The sequence below is a fragment of the Pipistrellus kuhlii genome, unplaced genomic scaffold (genome assembly GCF_014108245.1).
Source record: "Pipistrellus kuhlii isolate mPipKuh1 unplaced genomic scaffold, mPipKuh1.p scaffold_m20_p_10, whole genome shotgun sequence".
NCBI lineage: Eukaryota > Metazoa > Chordata > Mammalia > Chiroptera > Vespertilionidae > Pipistrellus > Pipistrellus kuhlii.
Window position 1 is genome coordinate 45,510,126 of NW_023425405.1, and position 18,253 is coordinate 45,528,378.

At 32.8% G+C, this 18,253-nt stretch overlaps 1 protein-coding gene across 8 annotated transcripts in view; it reads left to right on the plus strand.

Moving 5' to 3' along the window:
• CACNA2D1 (calcium voltage-gated channel auxiliary subunit alpha2delta 1) overlaps positions 1-18,253 on the plus strand; it is a 337,271-nt gene that overhangs the window by 258,794 nt on the left and 60,224 nt on the right. For all 8 annotated transcript variants that reach the window (XM_036429577.2, XM_036429576.2, XM_036429578.2 and 5 more), the window contains exons 12-15: positions 2,906-3,010; positions 13,863-13,941; positions 14,800-14,849; positions 16,292-16,381. In XM_036429577.2, the coding sequence (XP_036285470.1) occupies positions 2,906-3,010; positions 13,863-13,941; positions 14,800-14,849; positions 16,292-16,381 (324 nt within the window). The remainder of the gene's footprint in view (positions 1-2,905; positions 3,011-13,862; positions 13,942-14,799; positions 14,850-16,291; positions 16,382-18,253) is intronic.

The following is an 18,253-nucleotide window of genomic DNA, read 5'->3' on the forward strand; positions in this document are numbered from 1 at the left end:
TGTAGAAAAGGAATATAATTTTTAAAACTAATCATTATTTATCTCTTGAGTCAGTAATCAGGTTTTTGGGATTGGCAGGTTCATTATTCTTCTCAGCGTTGTTCATTAAGCTGGCTTCCTTCCCCCTTATTCAGGTTTCACTTGTGAAATGCTAAGGTGTCTCCAGCCTAATGTACAATTTCAGAGGCAGTCTCATTAGAGGCGCCACATTAATTCCCAGACTCATTGCTTGTTGCTGATAAAATATAACTTAACTTCTCTTGGCCTCTGGTGCTGCCTGCACCACCATTGTAAAGGAGTTTTAATATGTCTCAGTTATTCCTGGAATAAATCTCAAATGTTCTGCTTTCCACATGTCCCTTAGGTATTGCACTTCTTCATTTTAAAGTAATTTCCCTAAATGTCACAGCCTGCCTTATTCACAGTTGAAGCACATTTTGTTATTTCAAACCCTCCTAGTCCTCTTATTATCATGTAATGCCACTCTCTGTTTTTCAGTAAATCCTTGTAAGGTTTACCTTTGAGATCACTGAAGCAGGCATCAAATAGAATTAGACATGTAATTTTCCTCATAGAAAGCTTTAAATTAAGATTTGAATTATTCTTCAGGTAGCATTTTATAAGATATCACCAAATACATGGAGATGCAATTTTCAAAACATTTTTATTGAGTGCATATGTAATAGATGCTGCTCTGTGTCCTGACCATGCAGGGATATAGCAAAGAAGGTTATGAAATAATATATTAAAGCAAATCAACTTATTGAAATAGTCATGTTCTTTATTTTATTTGATTCATTACAAGCCAGTCAGGTATAGCTGTGTGACTGTATGACTGTGTGATTCTTTAGGTAATTGCAAATCCACTGAAAAGTTCCTACGATGTATTTTGCTTTATCAAAAGTCCTGAGAAGGCTGCTTCTAGGAAAAATCATGTCGAAAACAAAACATTTTATTTCCATTTTTTGTGTGTCCTAATTTCTCTCTCTTGGGGAAGGTTATTATTTATTTGTACCAATATACAAATGATCAGCACGACCCAGTGTGATGTTTGCATTTAGTAATAAAATACCTCTACAAGTTTAAGGAAACTAAGTCCTGTGATAAAAATTTTACTTATCAATTTTATGAGACAATTTTTTAAATATATATTTATTTTGCCCATTTTTAATATGCAGATCAAAAAGACAAATCATTAGGGAAAATAATTTTAGTTAAGGGATTTCGACACCTTTCACAGAGTATTTTGATAATAAAATATGTAATTTTTTGTATAGTGAAATTTTTAGACAGTTATACTCAAAGAAAAGAATCACGTTTGAATGGGACAAATTGTATTAGTTAATTCTTGTGTTTTCACAATGCTTGGATGAAAGCTTTAATTGACAATCTTCTAATGCCTATTCAATGGGGTGAGATTATATGAAACAGGATTTTTTCATCAATAAAGCAAAATGTTGTTTTTCTTAGCTGGTCCAACAGGAAATGGGGTATATCTTTTTTTAAAATAAGATAGAGCATGGTCCTCCAATAGCTTAATTATCTCCTGGATAACTTTAGGATATGTGTGTGTGTGTGTGTGTGTGTGTGTGTGTGTGTGTGTGTAATTTAAGGGCCATTTTAATGTGCTGTCCAGTATGGTGACCACAATCATATATGCTGTTGAACATTTGGGATATGCCTGGTCTGAACTGAGATTTGAAGACCTATTATGAAAGAAAAAGTATATGTTATCTGAAGAATTTTTATATTGATCTCATACTTAATTGATAATATTTTGGATGACCAAGTTAAATAAAATATATTGTTAGAATTAATTTCAGATATTCTTACTTTCTTTAACATGGCTATCAGAAAGTTAAAATTACAAATAAGGTGTATCTCTATTGATAGCACTAGGCTGGCTAGGGCGTTGGCATTTTGAAAGAAGGTGAGCATTCATAAATTAATTTTAAATTAAGCACTTAACACAGAAACACACTTTGCAACAGTAAAAAGGCTGCCATTATCTTTGCAAACTTCAAAGAAGCCCTTATTTCTAAATTAAATTCATCAGAGGGGTCTTTTGGTGCTAATCCATTGTTCTCCTAAATTTGTCTCTTTTGGGACCTTAAAGTTCAAGTGATTTACACTAGGAATTGAGTCTTTCAGGATTAGAATATGTGTGGCAGGTTGAGAGAAAATAGCAGAGGCTATTCTGAGAATAGGTATGAACATTTACAAAGATATGAAAGAGTATTGGTGTTAGGGATTAACTGGGAGTTTATAATTTCAGAAATGTAAAGTTAATAAAATAAAGTAGGATGAAGGAGGAAAGGGAGGGAAAATATTTGTAAATAGCTTAAAAGTATATGTGAAAAGGTATGAACAATTTTTATTAATATTGTTTGTTTCTGGTTTAAATTATAGGGGGAGAGAAATGACAACATAACTATTAATTAATTTAAAATCTATGAATTAATCACTGGAAAATTATTGTGTTCTAGGCATTTATCTAAGCAAAGAAAAAAGACACTGAGCAAAAACAGACAGGACTTCTGCCCTTATGGTCCTTACATTATACAAAGCCAACAATGGGCAAGCAAATAAAATATCTGCTATAAATATTAGTATAGAATGCTGTGAAGAAGATACAGCCTCGGGTAGCTTTGGGGAAAGTTCTCATTGATAAGGTGACATTTAATCAGAGACCTGAAGGAAGTTGGGGTCTCGGAGGTCTGGGGCAGGGGTGGGGGCTGAAGGGAAGGCTCTGTAAGGGGATGGGCCTGGGCTGATCCAGGAACCAGATCTTAGAATAAACATACTGGGCATACAATGTCCTCATTACTTGCATCCTCTTCACGCTCTTTCCTGTGCTTTATATTTCTGCCTTTGATTATGAATGACATACATGTATTTTTTACAGTACAACGTTTCCAGAGCTAACTGCAATAAGATCATCATGCTGTTCACGGATGGAGGAGAGGAGAGAGCCCAGGAGATCTTTGCCAAATACAACAAAGACAGAAAAGTGAGTGCAATTTTATAACCTTTTTTTTTAAATCTTCACCTGAGGATATGTTTTTTTATTGGTTTTTAGAGAGAGTGGAGGTGAGGGAGAGAAGGAGAGAGAAAGAGAGAAACATCAATTGAGAGAAAAACATTAATCAGTTTCCCCCCAAAGGTACCTGGACCAGGGATTGAACCCTCAATTTAGGTATGTGTCCTGACCAGGAATCAAACCATGACCTCCTGGTTCATAGGTCAATGCTCAACTTCTGAGCCATGCCTATTTTTAGCCAAGCTCAGTTTTTTAAACAAAGGCATTTTGTGACATGCTACATCTCATATTAAATGATTCACATAACATTTACTTTTGTAAAACTAATGAAACTCTCATATGCAATACTGCTGAATTTCTGTTAATACAATATATTGTCTATTGTGCTTTAAGGACATTTCATTCTCTTAAAACACACATCTTTTGTTAATACCAAAGCAACTTTGAAAATTCAGTAGTTAGCCCTTAGTTTATATGATTTTTAAATAACTTTTATTTTCATTTAACCTAAAAATTAAGATGTTCTTGAAGTTCATTTTTTCCCCCTAACATGAGAAAACTTCATTAAACACATATTACTCTCCTGGTATTACCATGTTCTGTAACTCCTAAGTGAAAATAGATGATGACCAACAAACACTCTTAATTCAGTTCTACTTTTGAATGTTTTTGCATTTTGTTCAGATAGTATTTACATATTTAATTGTTTATGTCAAGGACATATATGTGCATATAGCACATAGATATATATGTTAAAAATAGAATGTATCTGTATAAGGTGTATAAGAAAGATTTTTTTTAATCATCTTCACCTATAGCTTCAGATGGTTGTAGATGAATTGAATAATCTTTTCTGACTTCCTCTCCTCATTCAAACTTCCCAATCTTCCATGCACCTACCAACCCTGTCTGACGCATTTGCAGCCCACAGACTCTGATGTGGAAGATAGTTGTCTCTCTTTGTCATTTTTTTTTAATAAAATATATTTTATCGATTTTTTACAGAGAGGAAGGAGAGGGATAGAGAGCTAGAAACATTGATGAGAGAGACATCAACCAGCTGCCTCCTGCACACCCCTCAAAGGGGATGTGCTCACAGCCAATGTACATGCCCTTGACCGGAATTGAACCTGGGAGCCTTCAGTCCGCAGGCCGACGCTCTATCCACTGAGCCAAACTGGTTTTGGTTCTCTTTGTCATTTAAGAATATGTATGATAGACTAATTCCATACCTGCTCAATTAATATTTGTTACATAGTACATTTATCAACTCAGAATTTCACTAGCCATATGATCTTTCAAATGCCCAATGTGTACAAATGAAATTTGATAGATTTAGATAGATATACATTTTCAATACTCATAAAAAGTCTATATTTGATTATAACTTTGTTTAAAGTATGCTTTTTAAAAAAAAATCATTTGTAGCTTAAAAATACCAAAATTATAGTCATGAAGAAAGTTTTATTAGCTTTAGAAAAAATCAGAAAACTACTCTTTGAATGCTACTTTTCTCCCAAGCCTCTTGCTTGGCATTAATGTGGCTGCTAAATGCTTCATTTACAATCATTTTTCATCCAGTTGACATCAGAAATCACTCAGAGCAGCCAGGTAGGTGTGATGAGGTGCATCCGGGGAACTGATGAATGATGCTACAGATACATAGCACAATTTAATGAGGCCAAAAGTTTGAGCGTTAGAACAGAATGTTTGGGTTCTTTCTGTATTCCTCTTGGGGATTACAGATAGGTGCAGCTTTAAAACCAAATCCATGCTAATCTCCTCGCACAGCTGTTTCAAATTAAAGTCAATTCGCTTCCTAATCTTTACCTGCAGCAATGCCATTCCTTAGGGTTCACCCATGTGTACGAGACATCCTTAAAATTGTGCCAAAAGGAAAATGAACTCTCTCAGAGAGTCCAAACAAATGAAGAAAGAAAAGTAAAACCAGACGCAAAGCTGAAAGATAATCTCCAGGCCCAGCAAAATTAAGATAGTGGCTCTTCTGTAGACTGGCAAAGGGGTTGGTTAGTATCACACATTTAAGCTTGTCTTGCCAGTTAAAAAATTGTTCTCTGATTCTTAGCTTAATTCTCAGAATTAAAAAATGAAAGACAGTCAAAATTAATAAAATGGGGGCATTTCAAAACAACTAGTAAATGGATGAGAACAAGTGGAGAAAAGCATATGATAAAAGGGGAGTAATTTTCAAAATTAAGAGTGATTAGTCATAAAATTATAATCATCTGACAATAGATACATTATTTTTTAAATTAAATAAAAAGATTGGCAAAGTCTGTCCTAATGTTCTATCACATCCAAAGTAGTGAGATATACTCTATACCCTATACGATTTTAAAACAAATCACAAGTGGCTGACTCTGTGTATGTGTTTTATATGATAATAGTGAAAATTTTCAATATCTCAACAGATGGTAGGGAAAATTATTGACTGAAAATGATTCATTGCCTTCTCTCTTATCTCTCTGTGGCTTCTTTAAAAGGCAAGAATAAAGCCTTTAGAATGAATCTTCAAACATATGATGATAAGAGCATTAAGATGTGTAAATTTTTTAATGTGTTTTTATTTCAAAAAGGAAGAGAGAGTGATGAGAGAGAATCACTGATTAGCTGCCTCCTGCATGCTCTGACTAGGGGTTGAGCTTGCAACCCTGGCATGTCCCCTGACTGGGTGTCACACATGACCTCCTGGTGCACAGGTCGATGCTCAACCACTGAGCCACAGTGGCTGGGCCAGATATGTAAAATTACTTAATACTATTTAACAAATGCACTGCTTCTAACATATCTATAATGAAACTTTTAAAACTTTTCTAAAAGTTTTATTACAGATATTTTGACACTTTCAACAGTTGCCAAATGATTTTTAATGTTGGAACAGGAACTATACCTTATTAATAAAATCAAATATATTACTTTATGCCAGAGTTACTGGATAGCTGAGAGCAATAATTGCATTTAAGAACGGCCGTGCCAGTATAGAGAGATTATCAAAGGCAGGTTTTGTGCATGTGTGTGTTATTGTGTCCTCCTTTTTAACAAGTTTGTTTCTTTCTGAATAAAGTTAGTGTTGACAGTTACCTAAATTAAGGAAAACATTATCAGACTAGAGGCCGGATGCATGAAATTCATGCAAGAGTAGGACCACACAGCCCTGGCTACTTCCGTGGCCCACCCTGCCTACCACTCATTCTGGAGAGTTATTCCGGAAGATCATTCCCCCATCTAGTCTAATTAGCATATTAGCTCTTTATTATATAGGATGTATTTCCTTTAGTCTTGAGTAATATTACTTATTACTCAGTAAGTAGAGAGGAAGGAGAGGGGTAGAGAGCTAGAAACATCGAGAGAGATTTTGTAATTTTTAATATCTAAAACAAATGCATTTGTAATTTTTAATATCTAAAACACATCTGTTGAAAAAATGAGGCTAAGTATTAAGCGGAAAGCGTATAATGTAGCATAAACCTCAGAGTATAGAAACTACCCTTGAAGTAATTTCTAGGTAGAACGATATCACCTGCAACTGGGATTGCCCATTGTTTGAGTTAAGACATCACACCGGAGAAGGCATTGCTTTCTCCTTTTTCTGGGGCTGCCTTATTGGTAGATGAACAACTCTGTGTACAATATATCTCTGTAGGTGTCTTCCTTACCCAATCTTTCTAGAGTGGCTCCTTCCTTCAAAAACTCCCTTAGCATTTTCTATGTCAGCAGCCTCTTTTTGTTTTTTTTTTTTTTTTGTTTTCTTTTCCCCAGGTTACCATTTTTAATTTTACTAAAGTACTTGTTCACTCTTTAATTTGAACTCCCCTTTATTATAAGATAGGGATTGTGTTAGTTTATAAGCCAACCATTGAACCCTTATGGTTAGCACAGTGCTTGGCTCAGTAGTTGCTACATGATTACTGACATATTTGATATCAGTGAATATGCAATAAATATGCACCTGAGGTTAAACTATTGATATAAGAAATTCATAAATGTCATGAAAAACCGATAGCTTTGCTCTTCTAATGGGAAGTCACTTAAAACAGTATTTGTCTTGCTGAAACTGGTTTGGCTTAGCAGAGAGAGCGTAGGACTGGGGACTGAAAGGACCCAGGTTTGATTCAGGGCAATGGCATGTACCTTGGTTGCGGGCACATCCCCAATAGGGGGTGTGCGAGAGGCAACTGATCGATGATTCTCTCTCATGGATGTTTCTATCTCTCTCTCTCCCTCTCTGTAAAATAGCAATAAAATATATTAAAAACAAACAAAACAAAACAAAATATTTGTCTTATAATTGGAATGTCGAGGAAAATTGAGGGTCTATTCTTATACATCATCTTATATGTAGGGAGGATTTAAGTTTATATAAAAATGATTGTATCAATGGCAGCTTTCCATTGACCCTAATCAGTCCAACACTTAGTTTTTCATGAGGATTTTCATTATTAGTGTCAGTAAAGTATTTGGCATTACTCAAGAGTAACATCTGAAATAAGTCACTATATTGCTTATTTTCTGATATCCCAGCTGACAGCAGTCTTTGCAGAGTTACAAATTGCTTGGAAATGCCATGGGCCTGTAACTTATTCTTTCCTTATAAAGTATTACAAATGAACGTAGAAGGAGGGGTTACTCAATCTCTTCTTATAATCTGATCATGTAAGGGTGATTCATTATAATTGTTGTTTATCAATTAAAAATACCTACATAATCCCAAGTCATGTATCTGTGTTATGCACTCACATGTAAGATATGAGAGAAAAATATCTACTTCTTTTAGATAAAAGTAGATGACTATTGCATTTCGTTTTTCTTATTAAAGTTGTTTCGTATTGTTAAATCCAACACACATCAATTATATTATTGCTTTGTCAGACCCTTGGAAATTCTGTACAGACATATCTCATAGGAACAAAATGACATTTAGACAATATTAGACTTTTTTTATTTAGAGCTATTGTTAAATGTAAGAGAGTGAGCCAAATTTGTTCCTTTAGAGAGGTATTATTTTGAGGAATTTCAAGTTCATTTTGAGGCATGAAAGGCTAATGTCCCACTAATGGGAAATATTGCCTCTTTGAATTCTGATGGTTTGACTTCGGAAAACATTCTAGTTATCATTGTCTCTGTTATAATTATTCTCATCTTCATTACCATAGCTAATATGTACAGAGCTCACAATTTTCCATATAATATAAATGCTTTACATGTATCACATCATTTTCAACTGGATTAATCATATAATAAAAGCATTTTTATTATCATCCTCATTGCCATTTTGGAAATTAGAAATCCAAAATTTGAGAAGTAACTTGTTGAAAGTCTCACAGCTATTAAGTGACAGAATCAAGAGTTTAAATGATCTACAGTCCAAATCTCAGAGCCTTATGTGGGATGTGCCTGGCTGGTCCTCTGTCTCTCTCCTCTTCTGGGCAGCCCTGTGGCTATGCCAGTCATTTGTCCTCCCTTCTTGTTGGACAACAGAATTTTACCACTGAAGGACATGCTTCCCACAGCTTTAACAAAGATGAATGAAACTAAGCTGTCAAAACTTTGCAGGCTGCAAGTACCTTTCAGATCACTGGGCTTTATAAATTCAGCGTGAAAAGGGTATTTAAACATTTTTTTTTTACTTTATAATACTATAAAACGAGAGATATGGGCTATTCAAATGCTCTGGATTCTGAAATCTTTGTGAGTCCTGGAAACCACTGCAGAATTTTATCCTAAAATACTCAGTCCAATCTCATATTTTTAGAGGCGTAAAGCCAAAAATTTTAGTACACATAGTAAATTAATAAAACGCATTTTGACATCATTTTTTCTAATATGTTTCGATAGCTGAAGTTCTTATTTTAGTTTTATTGGCTTTCTTCTTAGTCTCATTTCCATTATTCCTTGGAGATTTGCCTAATGCAAATTAAACTTGAACTCTGGGTAACTGATAATTGCCGAGGTGACAGTTTCCAGTAACTGTGTTCTGCTGGGAAATGAGAAATTCCTATGACTTTTTAAAATAGGCTGACCCTGTGGCTTTGGAAAAATCTTAATTGACGACAAGTATTTTATTCTTCAACAAACAAAACAAAATAAAGAGATTAGCAGAAGCCCAGTATTATAGGATAATGTTAGAAAACATTTGCGAATTATAAGAAACAAATCAGTAATGTATTTTAAGTAACAAAATTTGTTAATTAAAAGCTTTCTCTGTTTAAAAAAAAAGATTTGATGTATCATCTTTATATTATTGGAATTATAATTTCTCTATTCAGAGAAAAATTGGATTTGGAAACAACTAAAGGCCAATTATGAGAGTTTGAGGCTCATAAGAACTGGTGTTTAATTGTTTTCAGTTTAATTTTATTAAATATGCTCTCAAATTACTATTGCTTCTATGCATATCCTTATGCTTATACAACTATACATGAGTCAAGGGTAATAAGAATTTTTTTTTATTCTTTAAGAATTAATGCAGTATATAAATGATACATGAATTAAGTATACTTTATTTTGCCTGAAAAATATTGTTTAACAAGTATAAATGAGCAAGTATAAATAACATTAAAAAAAAAAAAGGTCAAGGATTTACCATAATATAATGAAACTGCCCAGATTACAAAATTCAAGATAGCTATGAGCCCTGTTGTGTCTGCTCTCTTATATTATAATTAATTGATTTACATGTCAGATAGCATGACATATGTCTTAGATCCCTCTGGTAAGAAATTGAGACCACTCCTTTGACTATGGGCTTTCTTTTTTTATTTAACATATATTTATTTCCATTTATTTATAAGACACTAACTAGATACAATAGATAAAATAATGCAATCTTGGAATTTTTTTTACCTAATTCAATGTTTATTTAACACTACTTTCCCATAGTGTTTCTGTTAAAGATCTTGGCACCAGCATTATCAAAACATTTTTCAAAGCCATCTGTGATTGTATATCTCATATATGTACCTCACAAAAGTGAACATTTGAAACATGAGCCTGTTGAAAATCACACAGATTCGTTAAGGAACATTTAACAAATTTTCTAGATTATTTTATTAAGGAAAGAAAATTTTCAGTTTGCATTTGTTACGTGAATCTAATATTGTGATTATAAATGTACCATGCAGCATGAGTAAAGAATTTTTTTTTTTACAAAAGTTGACTTTGTCTTGATATAGAGTTAGTTTAAATTAATTTGTTTGAGACTTTAGATAAAATACATAGCTTGTGTGAGTACATATTAAGGATTTTGAGTTATTTTGGGTGTCATTTTATTTGCTTTTATGTAAGACCATCCAAATGCATGAATAAGAAAAGAATCCTAAAAGTATATATAATTGGGAATGTAGTTTACCTTGATTTTTAAATTGTGCATATTACAAGGAATCACTTTATTTTTCCTCTACCTAAATTATAGCTAAATATGAAGTGTAAATTTCAAGAAGTGGAAACCATGAGAAGCAGGGCATAGAAATCATCTCTGTGGATTTGGGGATCTGGAATTTTAGAGTGAGTTCATTATTCCACAGGGTGGCAGTAATATAATATAGGATAGAAAGAATACCATCTCAAGTCCAAGTGAAAAGTCAGTATGCAAAAAAAATCCATATTTTAAATTTCATGAATTCATCATGTACATTTACTATAACATGTCTATTTCACATGTCTATGAAGTTAAAATACTTATTTCATAATTATCTATTATATATTAAAGCAAAATTAGACATAGTTATGGCATCTGCAAGTGAAATTTTATTGATTTTTTTCATTGTCATATAAGGAATTTAAATTTTTAGATAATTTTTAGTGTACTTTTTCTGAATCAAATATATATTTTTAAATTATTTCAGAAAATTCTAAGATAATCCGAAATCATTAACTATATACATGCATCTGATTGATGTATATGTATGTATATGTGTGTGTGTATATCCATCAAGAGAAAAATGAGAATCTTAGCTATAGTAGAAAGATGTTGTAAATACTATAATGATAAGGTAGTTGCAGAAATTATTTAAAGGTTACATTTTATAGTCTTGAAATTTTATTACCCACATGGAGTTTGGAAAATTTCAGAAAGTATCTTTAAAATGTTGACAGTAGCCCTGCTGGTGTGGCTCAGTGGATTGAGCATCTAAGAGGTTACTGGTTCAATTCCAGGTCTGGTCACATGCCCAGGTTGCAGGCTAAATCCCCAGTAAGGGACGTGCATGAGTTAGCAGATTGATGTGTCTCTCTTGTGGATGTTTCTAGCTCTCTCTCTCCCTCTCTTTAAATAAAAAAGATTTAAAATATTTACAGTAAGTAAACTATAATTGAAAAATAGAAAATATAATGCTTTTTAAAAAAATGTTGACTAAGGTATATACATTTGTTATATGGGAATGATTCAATCAGTTAATGTTACATTAAAAAAAACAAAAAACAAAAAATAAGGACCTATGTGAAAAATGAACAAAGATAGATGGGGGAAATTAGGGTGCTTTAAAATTTTATAAAGTTTTAATTGTGACAGAAAGTATATTTCCACACCCAGCTCTGATCCTGAATTCCTTAATTTGGACTTCTGAGGTCTCCAGGGTAGTAGGCAAAACTTTTGTAGTAAATAAAAGTTACAAGTTTTTGTTTTTTTTAACACATTTTTTTTGGCTGACTTGGACTATTTGATGAATAACATCACTTAAAATAATGACATGGTATGTCTAAGTTTAGCATGTATGCCTCTATGTTATAATATTAGAAATTGTTGCCTGGAAGAGACATATTAGTTGTGTTCACTTATTTCTTTTTAATGAAGAGTGTTTATGGAAATTTTTTTCCTGGAACACTGTTGTGAGAACAGGAACAATGAGAGAAAGCAATGCTTTCAGTTGAAAAGTGGAGACAAGCTTTCACGTGTTAATTATGAAGACAATCCCCAAGTGCTTTCTGGAGCATCTGGGTTTTTTCCCTGCCCTGGATTCATGTGACAAATGTTTAGGGGATAGCACTGAAATCAAGTCATCCATAGGTGGCCAGCCTGTTTATATAAAAGTATTTCCATTTAGGATCAAGTTCAACTGTATAAGTAGTAACACGCCATTGACATATACAGGCAATAATAATAATAATAATAATAATAATATAAAATATATATATAATAAAATTATATATAATAAAATTGTGTTTGTGTGTGTATGTGTGTGTGTGTGTGTGTGTGTGCAGCCTAAAACGTGATACGATTGAAGAATTTAAGAAAATGAACCTTGTGTTTTAAGAGAGATTGTGTCATTAGTCACCAACTTGTGTTAACCTAGAACCAGACGTTTGTTCTTGCAACTTGAGGTGATTAAAACTCAGCCATGTCCACCAAATGGCTCCCTACATAACGAGCTAAGGCAAACCTAGACGGCTTATGGGCAGCTCGCATGAAACTTTACAAGTGAAACAGCAACATCCCCAATGTACATTTTTGGGCAGGGGTTGTTATAATGTGGTTTATGTGTGGCCGAGACAAGTGAGAGAACAGAGAACAGATGTGAAATCTCTTTTGAGACTTGAGCTCTGCAATCATGTGGAAAAGATGAAACAGATGAAACAATTAGAAAATGTCAATTCAAACAGTCAATCGACATGAATTAGGGAAAAGCTCTTAACATAGTTCAAATCAGAACATGAAAATCATGGAAAAGTGATTTTCTGCATGTTTATCTTTAGAAAGAGCTGAAATGTGGAACTTAGAATTTTAGTTTATATTACTAAATTGGTAAAAATCACCCATGTTAAATAGCCAGTTTATCAAATACTTGTTAGCATCATTAAATTTGTCCTCTATGCTTTTACAGTATTATTTAAATTCAATGCCTTTCAATAAATACTTAAATGACTATAATTTAAGAACCATCTCAATTAAATTTTTAAATCTTTGCATATTTTATAACATGTTAGAAACTGCCTATTTTGATTTTCTTTAAAAATCCCCGGAGCTTAAAATATTTATATATACCAACCATCCTTTAGAGGAAATAAGTAATATAACTAGCTTAATCATACCTATGCATCCTGAATATTTCCACAGTGTGAAAGTAGTGAAAACATCACTAAATATAATTGCCTTAAGCAACTAAAAGTATAATGACCTCCATTATGTATATACTAGAGGCCCAGTGCACAACATTTGTGCACTGGGGGAGGGTGGCCCCTCAGCCCATCTGCACCCTTTCGCATTCTGGGAGCCTCGGGGGATGTCCATGGGGAGCGGGCCTAAGCCAGCAGTCAGACATCCTTAGCACTGGGCTCGCCAGCCATGAGCCCTGTGGGAGTCACTGACCACCAGGGGCCAGCTCCTGCATTGTGTGTCTGGTCAGTGTGTGTAACAGCAACCGGTCATTCCGCCATTTGGTAGATTTGCACTTTACCTTTTTATTATATAGGATTTTTATCACTACATACCTATAAAGCATGGGGAAATTTTTATTTGGCACTGACTAGGTATATGAGTAATATGTTTTAACCAAGCAAAACAGGTGAACTTACATTGGACCTGAAACATGCTGTTTCTACTAATAAAATCTTAGATGTGATTCTGCCATAGGATCAGGATATGGTGCAGGGCACCTTTAAATGTCATAACTGGTTATCCCCCACCTCGCCCCCACTTCTGGTGCCTTCCATAATGCTCTTCTGGTGTCAACTTTTCTTGTCACATGAATCAACTATAAAAAAAACCCACATGATTTTATTTACTTTTTTTTACTTTAGTTATATTGTTGTGCAGTTTAATTAAAGAGTATGCAGCCTAACAGATACCTAAATTTTTATTCACCAGGTACGTGTATTCACATTTTCTGTTGGTCAGCATAATTATGACAGGGGACCTATTCAATGGATGGCCTGTGAAAATAAAGGTAACATCTATTTTCATTACCACATTTTATTAGACAAAATAATTTGGTAGTTATAGTTCTACATATTACTATTTAAAATAATCTAAGGTTGTAGCTAATTTTATAGGACTCAACACTAGAATGAGATGCTGACAATGTTTTCTCTGGAAAATACACAACACAACAGACTTTGTTATATAAAAATTCCTCAGACATTGGTCCTATTGTACATTCATAAAAAGATATATTAAATGATACTTAATCATGCTTATTAAATATAACCTTATGTGAAAAACTAAGAATGAAAGAATACCTGAATTACCTAAATCTTAAACATAAGAAAGTGTGACATATGTTCATTTTTGTCTGCATAAGTTATTATTGTTTTAAAAATGTATTTTATGCATTTCTAAATAACTCATATCTTGTGTAGTAAGTCCATATTTCCTTTGTTCTCAGGAAAATATAAGATGTTACTTGAAAAATAAACAGTAATCACACAGCAATGGAAAGATCCTAAATGTATTATTAAAGTTATATTTAGGCACATATTTTATATAAATATAATTAACAGGTTCTCATGGTCATTCATCATTAATAATTCCCCCCATAGAAAATATTTTTAATATTACCAGGTTCACTACTGCTTTGTAGACAAGTAAGTTATTTTGTGCAATGTAAGATAATGTAGCAACATTTCTAATAAACTATTCATCTGTAATGAATATACAATAATAAAAAAATTTTCTAATTTATTGGTGGTAATATTTTACTGTTTGCACAATTAATGTGAAAAAAATGTTTTTCTTACAAAGCCATAAATAATCGCATGAAGTTTTGTGTAATATATTTTCATAAATATGTATATATATGTTTCAGGTTATTACTATGAAATTCCTTCCATTGGAGCAATAAGAATCAATACTCAGGTACAGTTTTTCAAATCTTGATTAAGTTATTATTCTCAAAGTATAAGGTATTTTCTGAATTATATTTGCTCAATATGCAGAAAATAGGTGGAAATGAAAATATTTTACATAGTAAGTTTACATTTATACATAATATTACATTCGTAACAAAATGATGAGTATTATGGTAATGCATTGTTGTTTTTTATTTCTCACCCAAGGATATGTTTTTATTGATTTTAGAGACAAAGGAAATGAGAGGTAGAGAGAGCGAGAAAATATACATGGCTTGCCTCCTACCACGGATAGAACCTGAAACCTGGGTATATGCCTTGTTGGGAATCAAATCCATGACTCTTTGATGCACTGTGATGTGACTCCACCCAACTGAGCTATACCAGCCAGGGCATCATGTATTACTCTTTATTCCATTAGGATTTCAAGGGTTCTAAAACTCAAACATGAAGTAAATAAGTATATTATTCTTCTCAGATATGAAAAATATCATACAAAACAAATAAAATCAAAGTTACTAATAGTCTCATCTCATGTAATTTGAACTTAATTCCATTGCAAATAATTTAAGTGAGTTTTTTTCCAGTTGTAGGTATCATATAGAAAATGAAACAATCATTATTCTGGACAAATTATATAAGTTCTTACTGAGAATGTATATCCCCAAATAACCCCTGTAGATATATTTACCTGTTTAAAATAAACATACATCAAGGAGATGACTTTTTCTACAACCATTCATTTAAAAACATGACTGGTCAGTAATTTTATACATTGAAACAATAAAGTTCATTTAATTATGTTTATTTGTAAGTGTTCATAAATTCCTGTTTGAAATCATAGCTCAATTTTGAATATAACTGAGGGTCTGTAAAATAGACTAAGTCAAAATTTAGCAGAAATAATGTGGGATTTGTGGAAATGAATACTGAATACATTGAATGTTGAAATGAAACAGCAGCTGCATTTGAGTCTGTTGTCTAGATTTGGCACAGCATTTCATTTATTTTTATATGTTTAAATGTAGATTTGAATTTCAGCCAAACAATCCATGATATGAAAGCAAATACGTGGCTGCTTTATTATTTCAAATTTGTGCAGTTCCATCCAGTAAATCACAGAGCCTAAAATAGTTTAGATTAACATAAAACAATTCATAAGAAACATATTTCATTTATCATTGGCTCTTCCATAGAAAGATAATGTTTTGATTGTTACTAGGAAAAAGTGGGGTAGATATCTTTTATAAATAATATAAGTCAAATAATGTTGATTCAGAGTATGTAGTTATACCATTTAAGGAGTACACAAAGTCGGAATGGAATGATTATATACTTATTGTCTTAATAATTTTGACTCCATTTTTAACTCTAGATAATTTTTCTTCTATGGAGAAGATTTTCTTAACACAGCATTTTTAATTTTCAACTATTTTTTTTAATATATAGGAATATTTGGATGTTCTGGGAAGACCAATGGTTTTAGCAGGAGACAAAGCTAAGCAAGTCCAATGGACAAATGTGTACCTGGATGCACTGGTAAGAGGCTAGCTATTCAGCAAAAACTGTCATAACAGAAGTAGACTTCTTTGTAGATGACATTTCTCTTTTCCATGACATTAAACCTTTAAAAAAGAAACTATCACAACATTTTTAAACTACAATATAGGTAATTTAAATATGAAGCTATACTTGTACAATAGAAAACCACAAACGTAAAGTGTTATCTCTTTTACAGTTGATCCATTAAAAATGTAAAATTTCCAACCATGAATTTATGGGCATGTCAGTAACTTGTTGAATGGCTATGTGAAACATGGAAAGTCTTGTGAATTAGTACCTATTACTACAGGTTTTGAACAAGAATTTTGAAGTATTTTAAAAGTAGACCTCCATTAGCAGAAACATTTATAGTTTCGGTAAATCAAGCTAGATTAAAAAAAAAAATCTTAGAAGTACATGCAGTTAGACAGCCAAGAAATCTTACCTTATTCTGAATTCAATACAAACTTAATCATCTCTTCATGTATAAACTCTTGCTTTAGGTCAACTCCAGATGTTTATAAAAATAGGCCCTTGAGGTGATCAAATCTGGTATGAAATAACAAAAAAGCATGTTAACTTTTCCATTATACAATTACATTTTTAGTTCAGGTATTCAATTATATTTTAAGTTGGTAGTTCTCAGCTGTGGGCAATTTTCCCCTTTGCAGGTCATTTGAAAATATCTATATAGGTATTTCTAGCACGATGACTGGGGTGCAGAGGCCAGGCATATTGCGAAACACCCTATTATGGACTAGAGAGCTCCCACTATGCACACTCAACAAAGAATCATCCAGCTCAAAATGTTAATAAGGCTGAATTTGTGAAAATAAATTTAATGTAATTTTTTTCTTTCCTGATATGAAAGTTATAGTCATTATCATACTTAAAATATTCATATGGTTAATCTTAAGACATTATTAATGATTTTAATAATGTACATATTAGAGAGAAACAAAATACTAAGTTCTGAAAAGTACATACTGATTCAATAACCCCTTTTCCTACTTGAAATTTAATTATATACTGATTCAACTGTTCTAAACACAATGATGAACCCAAGGGGCAAAATGCAACCCACTTAAATTACTTATCATTTGGTTCTTGTAAAATAAACACATACAGGAAGTCAGTAGGAAAATAGGCACTATTAGCAGCAGCCTTGCATGCTAAGACAGATAAAGTAAAGCTTGCTACCTCGGGCCCCAGTTAAAATTACCGTCCAGTGTTCCTTCTTGACATCACATATTTATTTAAGGTCACATGGTCATCTAAAGCTATGGTCAAGTTTTTTGCTTTCCCAAATCCATCACAGTACAGAGAGTGATAGGAGGAGTCAATAATTGTGCCTTGTAGTATTTCCTATGACCAGAAGTTCATTAACCAACATTTGTGCATTGCCGGTAAGGTTCTTACTGATAGTGCGAAAGACATTAGGAAGAAACGTTGGTTCTAAATGTGCTGTTCTATAAGCTGAAACTAAATGTTAAAAAAGAACACATAGAGTATTCTTTTTGCTCCCTTGAAAATGAAAAGTGACCCATCTTGTATTTCTAATTATTTGTTTATAGTCTCTGCACATAGCAGATTCAAAACAAATGCTGGTCAAAATAACTGTTATACTAAGAAGTAAAAGGAAAAATATTCCAAGAGACTGTAATAAGTATAATGAACAAATGAAAAGGTATCTGGAAAATCAGAAGAAATAAGTCATATATTTGGGGATAAAGTAGGGTGAGGTTAAAAAGATGGTGGAATTTTTTCTGGTTTTCCACTTCAGGTTAGTTTTCTATTGTTGGTGATGAGCAGTGAACCACATAGGGTGCAGGATGAAAGTTGTGGTAGTGCGGGGTATAGAGAAGGAAT